The sequence below is a fragment of the Chaetura pelagica genome, unplaced genomic scaffold (assembly GCF_000747805.2).
Source record: "Chaetura pelagica isolate M959 unplaced genomic scaffold, ChaPel_1.0 scaffold17, whole genome shotgun sequence".
NCBI lineage: Eukaryota > Metazoa > Chordata > Aves > Apodiformes > Apodidae > Chaetura > Chaetura pelagica.
Genome location: NW_009970726.1, coordinates 9722380 through 9732628, shown reverse-complemented (window position 1 = coordinate 9732628; position 10249 = coordinate 9722380). Strand labels below are relative to the sequence as shown.

The 10249-nt window shown below is 42.4% G+C and overlaps 1 protein-coding gene across 1 annotated transcript in view; it reads left to right on the top strand.

Moving 5' to 3' along the window:
- Nucleotides 1-2796: 2796 nt before the first annotated feature.
- GTPBP4 (GTP binding protein 4) overlaps nt 2797-10249 on the top strand; it is a 20596-nt gene continuing 13143 nt past the window's right edge. The window contains exon 1 of the mRNA XM_010007043.1: nt 2797-2988. Within this exon, the coding sequence (XP_010005345.1) occupies nt 2797-2988 (192 nt within the window). The remainder of the gene's footprint in view (nt 2989-10249) is intronic.

Here is a 10249-nt window from a genome sequence, read left to right as displayed (position 1 = left end):
CCATGCTCCTAAGCATCTCCTTTCAGGGATGGTGATTCAACCACCTCCCTGGGCATCCTGTGCCAGTGTTGTATTACCCTTTATCCTTCAGTAACAAAGATATCCTCATCAAGAGTGTGCCAAAGCTCAGTATCTGCCCCATGAGTTGGATGTGTGCTTTTAGCTCATCCCTCCAAGTCTGCTTCTAAGGATGGGGAGGAGAGAGACAGGGCCTGCTTGGTCCTCTCTCCTTCTCTCCCTCTCTCTTGTCTTTCTCTCTTCACCTGCTTCAGTGAGTGAAGGGTCACTGAAGGTTCAGTGAGTGGAGGATGTCTGTCATTTGTCAAGCTCTGACTACAAAAGGTTGCTGAGCACGAGGGACCAACATGGTCTCCCAAGTACCACATGCAGTTTGGCACAAAAGCTGGGTGTTTCTTGCTGTGGCCAAGGACTGGTTTCTGACCTTTCCATGTCTGTATTCAGCTTCCAACATCTTTAATGCAACCCAGCACTGCTCAATTGTAAAAAGCTGTCTGTGCTTCACATGTCTGCTGTTTCTTCATATTGCTGCTAGCAAATCCTCTTGCCAAAGAGGCTGTGGGTGCAAGCTTGTCCTTCCAGATGTTGGCCACAGGCACAGCTGCTTCCCAGCCAGGCAGACGTGGCTTTTTTCAGTGTAACTCTGAATGAGAAGCGTATAAATAATGACACAGAGTATATGAGCTTAGAGGGGGAGGCATGGGACACTATGAGGCTTGCTTTAGATGGCATGGAGTAGATAGGAGAGGTCAAAGGGAGCTATTTTGACCTGGGCATATACTCCAAGGGTGGGATTTATGTGCTCTCTAGTCTATGCTTGTTTCCTTGGACAGGAGACAACTTACTTCAGAGTAAGGCTGAATGTGAACTAATATATGTTCAGTTTAGACAAGCTGGCAACCTGACACACCGCTTGAGATGGAAATGTCTCAGCAGGACATTGCAATGATCTGCTCTGATGTCCTCAATAGCAGCGGCCATAGTTTCGGGTTCATACTTCCTCAGGCTTGCAGCTTCTTCCAGAGATAAACTCTTATCTCATGAAGAGTTACTCATTACATTTGGAGAGAATTCCCCAACTAGAAGTCTCTAATTAAATATCATCAATGAGCTCTACTTTTAGTCTGAATTTGAGACTTCAGCTTCTACCTGTTTCCCCATTAGCTTGGAGTTTTTTACTGCCTGGTGACTCTTTGTACAGGTATTTATAGCATCTTCTCGTTGTTGAGGTTGGGTTCCTTTGATTTCTCACTGGAAACAATCATACAAATCTCAAATAATTATTATAAACTTTTTCTGACTACTTCTACACCTGCCAACATTCTTTTAAGAAATGGAAATAAGAAATGAGTAGCCAATACTCCGGTCATTTTGTGGTTTTAAGTGGAAACAATATTGTTTATAACTGACATTTTGCTTTTTGGCTGCTGCAAGACACTGGGAGCTCATGAGCTCCTAGTGACTCATCAGGCCTTCACAATTATTTTCCAAGTCATTCTTTGCCAACTACCAATCTATAACTATGACCTACATTTTTGTTCCATACATACATGACTTGACTTCAGCTTACTTACAGTGCCTGTTTTTCAAGTGAGCCTTAGTTTCCATGATCACCACATCACTCATGGGACCTGACCTTATTAATTATGATTCCTCATGCTTTTAGGTTGCCTGCAAACTGCTGTGGTTAATGGAGATGTCAACTGACTTTTAGTTGTCTGGCACATCTTGTTGCTCACACTAGAGGTTAACTTTTAATGTAAGAGTCTGGCTGACTCTTTGGGAGCTCTGAAAAAGCATTGTACTTCAGAAAAGCATTCCACACCTGGGCTTTCTGGGTAGGAAGCTGCTGAACCCTGCTCCCTGTGCTCCCCTTTGATGTTATGGCTTTGTGTTTGAAGTACCAGAAACCATGTCTCTGAGGTACCAGTTCTTGCCCTGAGGTTGACAGAACGACTCAGAGGCAGTCTAAATTGCCATCAGGCTGTACTTGCACGTGCTGGGAGAGCCCTTCTGGAAGTGATTGCAGGCCTTTCTGTTTACTCAGAAAGCAGTTGGACTCAACAAAGTGCTCTAAAGCACAAACATAAAGAATCATAGAATGGTTTGGATTGAAAGGGACCTTTAAAAGTCCTCTCATCCAAAGCCCCTGCAATGACCAGCAACATCTTCAACTAGATCAGGTTCCTCAGAGCCCTGTTCAGCCTGACTCTAAATATTTCCAGGGATGGGGCATCTACCACCTCTCTGGGCAACCTGATATGCAGATAATGTGGCTATATCACACCCTAAAGCACACCATTTACCTTTTGTCTAGCCCACCTGGTCTTGCCTTGCTCCTAGCCCCAGTTCCTGAGCATTACATGGAGTGGGTTAGAGAAATGGGCTTCACATGAGGGCTTGAGGCTGCTCTCAAAGTACAATGTAGATGAGGCCCCAAGTTCCTTCTTGCCACCTTGAGTGTTTGAAGATGTTACTTTGTGATAGTAACCATCTACTGCACCTTCCCTGGCATGGTGGGGATATCTGACTGGCACGTGCAATGTAGGACTGTCCTTTTGCTGCAGAGAACAAAGTGGACACTGAGACAGAGAGAGGCAGTAAAGTTGAATCCCTCCAAACCACTTTTTAACCTAGTTTCATAAAGCTAATAGGCTTTTGCATCCATACTGCTGTCTGTCTGTCTCTCCAATGAATGAGGTCCATGAATGAGCTTAAAGAGAGGGCTCTGCTCCTACAGAAGCTGGTTTCCTAAAAACAACAAAAAGCAGTGGGTGAATGGAGTGGGGAGGCTCAGCTAACACAGCACGAGCTCAACAACTACCCGTAGAGCCTGCCCTGCCAGTGGGCTGCTCAGCACCAGTGTCCCATGGAGCTCAGAATGAGCCGCAGCACCTTCTGCCTCTCACACAGCTGAAGCTGGAGGGAAGAGGGAGAGAAGGACCCTGTGTCTGGAGTGTGGAGGACAAGGTACGTGGAAAACCAGTTGCAATGGTGTGGGGAGCAAGACCTCTCAGGAAATTAACTTGGAGCAGATGGCAACCGTGCTTGCAGAACAGTAAGTCTGGGGCCAGGGGTACAGCACCCACCTGCAGACCCAGTGGAATTAGTAACTTGCACATCAGTCGTTTAGTTTCCAACCAAATGCCACTGACTGACTGTTTCAGGATCATTTCTCTGCATCACAAGCACGAGGTAGAAGTAATTCCTAATCATTAGTGTCAATACATTGAAAATAGCAGTAATTAAACACTAATTATCCTTTGTTTGCACTTTATAATCTAGGGGACCTCATGCCCTGGGTCAGATCACCTCAAACAGCAGCACTGCTGAGCAGCCATTACAGCTCCCTCTCAACTGACTTTGTCTCTGGAGGCCTCTGTTTTATCTCCTTTTGGGCTGTTTGGAGATGTAGCTAATTAAGGTATTATTATATGAGAGTAGCACTTCCTATGCAGGAATGTTGCAACGATTAATTAATTAGGTTTTTTAAGTTGCAAAAATGAAAAGTGCTATATAAGTGTTCCTAAATATTATTAAGTATTGTAGAGCAATGGGTCACAACCTCATTTTTTTTCCTGACATTTCTTTGCAGCTTTAACTTCCTAGCCTTACCACACAAATTTCAAGTAACAGTAACAGTTCAGTACACCATATACCAAAGAATAATTCCCCAAAAACATGTGAAATAAATTCTAAAGACAAGGATTTTTTTGTCATTATATAAGTATACACAAAATGCAGACTATTAACTACATGTTTACAAGATTGTGTATATATGCATATATATATATATAGATATATATGCCCACATATGCATGCTTTACAAACAGGTATGCATGCATGTATGTATGTAAATATGTATGTATGTATTTTTTTACATACATAGTTTGTTTTAGTAATTCTTCACAGATAGGGCCATGGTAATATATTCACTCCGGGAATAATAGGCAAATCCCTTTAGATCCACAACTCCTGTGTTTCTGACACTCCCTTAGTAGCAAATAGGAGAAGATATAACAAATCATACACATTAAATCCGTCGCCATGACGGTTTGCTACCAAAGGCCTTCCTGGATTTTGCCCACTATTATTTAAAGAAACTGTGAAGACATTCAGATCCTTCTGAAAGGCTCTCTAACATCTCAGTGACTGTATGCAAACCCAGACAGAAACTGGTAAGGAACGTTTTTTTCTTTCCTCCATCCCACTGTGATACAAATACCATCTTTTCACAGTACAGTGTGTTTGTGTGCCATATGCAAATATAGGGAAAACAACAGCAAGGGAAAGGTCAAAATGCTGAGAACCAAATTACGTTTATGTCCCAAGGGCTTTCATATTAAGCAAGAATCAATGGAAGGTTAAAAAAATAAAATAAATAAATAAATTCATAAGACAAGGAGTGATTCTACAGCCACATAATTAGCAGGTATTTTTAGTTTTTCTTCAGAAAGAATGGCAGTCTGCATTTCTGTGATTGAAAAGGACAATGTTGGTGTGAATGATATATGGATCTAAACAGCCAGGAATGAAAGATGTGGAAAGAAAGGGTTTGTGATGGGTGGAGAGACTGGCAGCTAAGGGCCATGGGAGAGGGAGGTCAGTGAGCAAAGTAAAGAAAATAAAAAATTCCAATTGTGGAAAATAGACTCCTCTCGTGGCCTTCTGTTCAGAGGAGGGGAAGCTCCTGTCATCTGAGGAAGTCTGTTTTGTCTCAGGAGAAATGTTCTGTCTTGTCTCTCACCTCTGTGGCTGCAAAAATAGGGAACTGCAGAAATACAGTTGGCTAGCAAAAACTAGACTGTAACCAACCCTTTCATGTTCTTTATTATGGCAGCTACACTTGGTCTTCAGGGCACTGATGGCCTGACATGGTACAGTGATTTGCAGGGCCAAAACCCTATGGTGCTGGCCAACGCTCTGCACCAGGGAACACGAGTGACTGTCCCAGCAATTGCTACCCAGATGGACGGAGGTTACTTAAAAGAAATGTAGATGTGGTGCTTAGAGATGCAGTTTAGTGGTGGACTTGGCAGAGTTAACAGTTGGACTTTATTATCTTAAAGGTCTTTCCCAACCAAAACAATTTTATGATTCTACAAACATGAGTCCCTGGGGCCACTGACTGAAGTTAGGTGCATGTGGAGTGAGTCATCAGGGCAAATTGTGAAATTATCAATAGAACAAAATACAGTACTTCACAAAATTACTACTACTGTGCCTTACACTACAACCAAAAGATCCTGCAGAATGCCATAAATCTTTGAAACTAGAAGAACTGCACGCAGTTGCTTTTGGCAGTGTGACCGTGCTGTGACTCAAAAGCACCACCTGCTGCCTCTTCACACAGTAGCAGAGCTTTCCGAACTGCCATCTTCAGCAAAGACTTTTTTATCTGCTTGCAGCTACTTGGCTATTTCAACAGGTTTAGCAATATCAGGGTGATATTTTTAAAATGTCACTGCTAATAACATTTAACTATATGCTGACAAAGATACAGTATTATTATAAGAGCTGAAACCTACTATTTCCTAGCAATGTGAGGATGAAGGCGTTACTTTTGGAAAGGACATCAACTTAATTTCCCATATTATGTAGAGAATCCATCTTTAGATAAAGTTTGTATCACAGTTGATTGCAGGGGCATTTAGATGTCAAACTGCTCCCTTTCCAGACAAAACAAAATAGGCATCTAAGTACAATTAAATGCACCTGCAATTATGTTTGCCAGCAAAAACTACACCTGCAGACGTTCTCAAATGAAAAAATTCTAGAACCCTTCTAATCATTCCCAAACTTGTGAAGTTTGAAAAAAGTAGAACATTAATATCTATTATGAGTATGAAGCACATTCTGCTTTAGCATATTAAGGGATATGCATTCAGTAATCTTGAGTCCTTCTGATATTTACTCTTCTGGATCTTAAAAGTTTTTAAGTCTTAAACAAAGACAAATAAAATAATAATTAAAATATTATTTATCTGTGTTACTTCCCAATGCTGCTGTTACTCTTTCTTCTTGTTTATTCTCTTTCCTCTTCTCTCCTTTTCCTCTCTCTCTCATGTGGAAATTTTTCCTAAGCTGATTCCTTTCATCACTATCCAGGGAAGGTCTGCAGAAATGATTAGCCTTTTGTGGATGAAGTTTAATCATTACTGCCAAAGAATTATTCCACACCTTGGACCTCTCTGTCAAGAGCCTCTGATCACAAGCAGTCTCAGTGTGGTCTCTGCCAACACTCCATTTTCCACTGAGCTACAGTGAGTCACAGACGGGCCAGCAACCTAAGATGTAAAGTAATTTAAAATGAGGGTGATAATTCAATACTAGAAAGTGAGCTATTGGAGCATAAAAACAACTCTTTTGGACCTAAAAGATAGGGAATGGCCTACCATGCCTTTCAGGTGTGTTAGCTGCCCAAGGCACGCTGGTGTATTGCACATGGCAAGCAACTTCTTCCAGCAAGGTGAGTCTGGATGCAGTTCCTTTTGAAAATGTAACCCACTGATGCCACACTGTCAGGGTCAGAGCATTGACAGGGCTGACATGAGGCACTATTTTTGCAGATGAATTACCTATTCCTTAAAGCATTATCAAACTCTGCCAGCCCTGAGTGTCTGTATTCAGAAAGATTAGCAAAGCAACTCTTTCCTGACCACCATAATCACCGGACTGCACATGGGTACTGAGGAAATGTTTTTAATATCAGGAATGTGTGGTGTAGTAAGTGCCAGTAAGTGATCTGCTGAGGCTCTCTGCTTTCTCAGTTTGGCTGTTGATTCCTCAGGGAAGGTGGGTGAGATGAGATGTTTCAGAAGTGCCACTTGGAGCTCTTTAAGGCTTTTAGAGGATTCTCACAGCCTGCACTCCTGGTCATTTGCCTGCAGAGGACTGAGGACAGAAGAAGACAGCCTTCATAAGCCCTTCCCTGCCTTTGTGATTCTGGCCTGATCCTGGCAGCACCGATATACCCTTGCTTTTCCTGATGCTGAGGGTGATGGGCTCCTTCCATAGGGCCACCCCTCCTAGACACCAGCAGAGGCAGCTGCCAGGCACAGAGCGAATCCTGCACTTGCCATCAGTGCTCTCTGTAATGCTCCAACAGCAAATCATGTAACAAAAGGACATGTTCCCCCCTCTCCATTTTGGTTGACCTGCCTCCTTCCTCAAGCAACTGTAAAGAGGAGCAGCTGGGAAAGACTAACACATTATGTCTTTATTGTACTTCCTTAAACAACTTGAAAGTTTTCCCAGGATTGCATGGTAACTACAGCTATTAACAGGCATATATTGCATTCCCGAGAGTGTTCCCAAGTGTGTCTTGGCCATGTTACCAAGACAGATTAGAAGGCATTACTTATGTGTAGCAGTATTGCTGCTTTCCAAAGCTCTTTGATCCATCACCGTGCATGCCCTTTGTAATAATATAGCAAGACAGTCTGATACTTAATAATTCACTTTTGGAATTTCACCTTATCTGCCTTTTGTGTGCTGATATGAAATAGCACTGTTTCAAAATAAAGTCATGCTTTTGATATTTCAGATACTGCAGATATGTGTAAGCATTAATGCCTGTTTGTATCTTTACTTTCTCCGTTCAATTAATGCAGTGCTGCTAGGTTGGCAGTTCAGAGGCTGATGTTCTCTGATTAAGTCTGGAGGATTTGCTAGAGAAGAAGCAGTAGTTTCTGGAACTGCCATCTACCAATGTCCCTTGGCCCTGACCTTTTGCATCCACCCTACAGAGCAAGAGGTTAGGGAAGCTGCCAGGTCTGTTCAGGCCCATATCTCTTTGTTGTGACGGCCAGAATGGGACAGTATATTAGATCTATACTGCTGAAATCAAAAGGTGAGAGGAACCATATATTGCTTCTAGACAAACAGGTTATCAAATGACCCCTCTCAAAAGCATTTTCTGTTATGGAAACAGGAGGCTGAGCTTTTTGCTTAGACAAGGTTCCTTGTGTGCAGTGTTTGCTTGATAAATTAGCTTTAAAACTTTAACACATATACACATAAGAACTAACAGTGAAAACAGCTTTCTTTACAATAGCAGATTGTTGAAATGACAGACAATTTTGATTTAGACTTTAGCTGAACTTGGATGAGATTCTACAGAATAAATGTATTTACAGATTGAAGTCTTCTACATGAATGGGTCTTTTCATTTTGTGGGACTAGGTGGCAATTATTTTGTCTATCTAATTAAAATATACCAATTTGCTAAGTATGTCCAACTCCATCAAGCCTGTGTAAATCAAATTGCAGACTGGATACCTCAAATCTAGAGGCTACTTTTGGAATTTTCAGCCAACACTTTGGAGAAACTATGAATATTAAGCCAATGCCAAATCTACACATAATGAAAATGCCACATGTATCTTGCAGAAGCATTTGTTATGGAGGAATGCTTGGGTGGCTCCTGGGGAGATGTCCACTCTCCTGCCCATTTTCCTAGTACCTCTCTGGATGATAAGCACAGCACATGGTCTAAGTCTTGCTGGGTGCTGTTAGTTGTTCTTGTACAAGGCACAAGAATAATTCTGTGTTGTTTTTAATTTTAAAGTAATGGGAGTTAAGTATACTGGAATGGTGTTTTTTCCAACATGAAATGGAGAATATGTGTTACATGCCTGAAATTTGTCATAAATATGAATGGGGATGTCCGAGTGCAGAAAGCTATCTGGGTAAAGGAACTGTGTGGCCCAGAAGAAACACGACACGGTCTTAACTCTCCTGACTCTTGGAAGAAGTCTCCAGAGGACACAACACCCAGAACAGTACCTAAACTTTGTCTTGGAAGGAAGTAGTTCTCTTGAAAACTCCTCAATAAAGCAGTAATGTACATGAAGTGTGAGACCGGGGGCCCCAGGGGTCCATTACAGAATCATCTATGGAGGGGCGGTTACGTGGAGGGGTGCTCAGGGCAGGTCTGCATGTGGGAGACTTCTGAGTACCGGCAATGGGCTTGGGGCTGAGCGCCTTGGAGGCTCAGACCTCCGTGCCAGAGCCAGCGGGGCCTGGGGATGCTGAGCCCAACTGCTGGGCAGTCTGAGTGTCCCAGACCAGCAGCTGGAGGGATCTTTCCAGAAACTGGGGAGGTGTGGGGATATGCCTAGAGGAGAGCTCCTTCTGCTCTGGAACATAATGTGTTTGCAGGCAAAACACAGCATAAATTGTCAAGTGAAATCTTACCACTCAAAAACACTTGAAGAAAGCAGCCCCAAATGGTCATATCAAAATGTTTCTGAAGCAGCAGGTCCCTCTGTAACAGGGCAGCTGCAGCACCACTGAGAAACTACAGAAACAGGGGTGGTTCTAACAGAGTATTTATGATGGAATACTGCTCATGAAGTAATTACTGAAATTAACTTCTGGAAAGGATTAGCTTCTGCCTTGGCTGATTAGATGAATTCTTACTTTTCAAACACCTTACAAATTTCCTGTTTTCATTTCATTTCAGCAAAGTTAGGAGTGTGACAAAATAAAGGAGATGTGGAAGTAGTTATGCATTTACATTTCCAACACTACAGAAAAAAGTGCAATGACAGAGTAATACATGGCTAAATTCTCTCAAGTGGAAAATGTCATTCTTTGTTTAAAGATGGGGGGAAAAAAAGCGTGGAAGCCAGGGGAATTCTTATTTTTTAATCTAACTTGTCTTCCAAAGTGTATCAGGTAATTTGTAATTTATTTAAAACTGATGTATTTCAGTGCATGCCCACTTACTATTAGTGTCAAGTAGAAAACAGGGATAGACATGCAGACTGCAGTATACACCTGCACTTGGGTCTTTCAAGTCTGTTTTAGGTAGGTCTCTGTTTGGATGAGATGTTTGGTGGAGATACACAATAACCAACAGACCACAGGGTATAGTCAAGATCATAAACTGCTCCAGAATTCACTGAGGCTTTGCCTTTATCAGAAAGGATTTAGTTATTGTATGAGACAAGCTAATGAAGGTTAGTATTCGAAGAAAAAAATAAAAGCAAAAAAGGGAAGGAAGGGAAGGAGAGGGAAGGGGAAGGGAAGGGGAAGAGGAAGGGAGGGAGTAGAAAGAAGGGAAAGGAAGAAAGTAAAAGAGAGAGGGAGGAATAAAAGAGAGAAAAAGAGGGAGAGAGAGGAAGAGAGAGGGAGAGAGAGGGAGAGAGAGGGAGAGAAGGAGAGAGGGAGAGAGAGGGAGAGAAGGAGAGAGGGAGAGAGAGGGGGAGAGGGGGAGGGGGGGGGA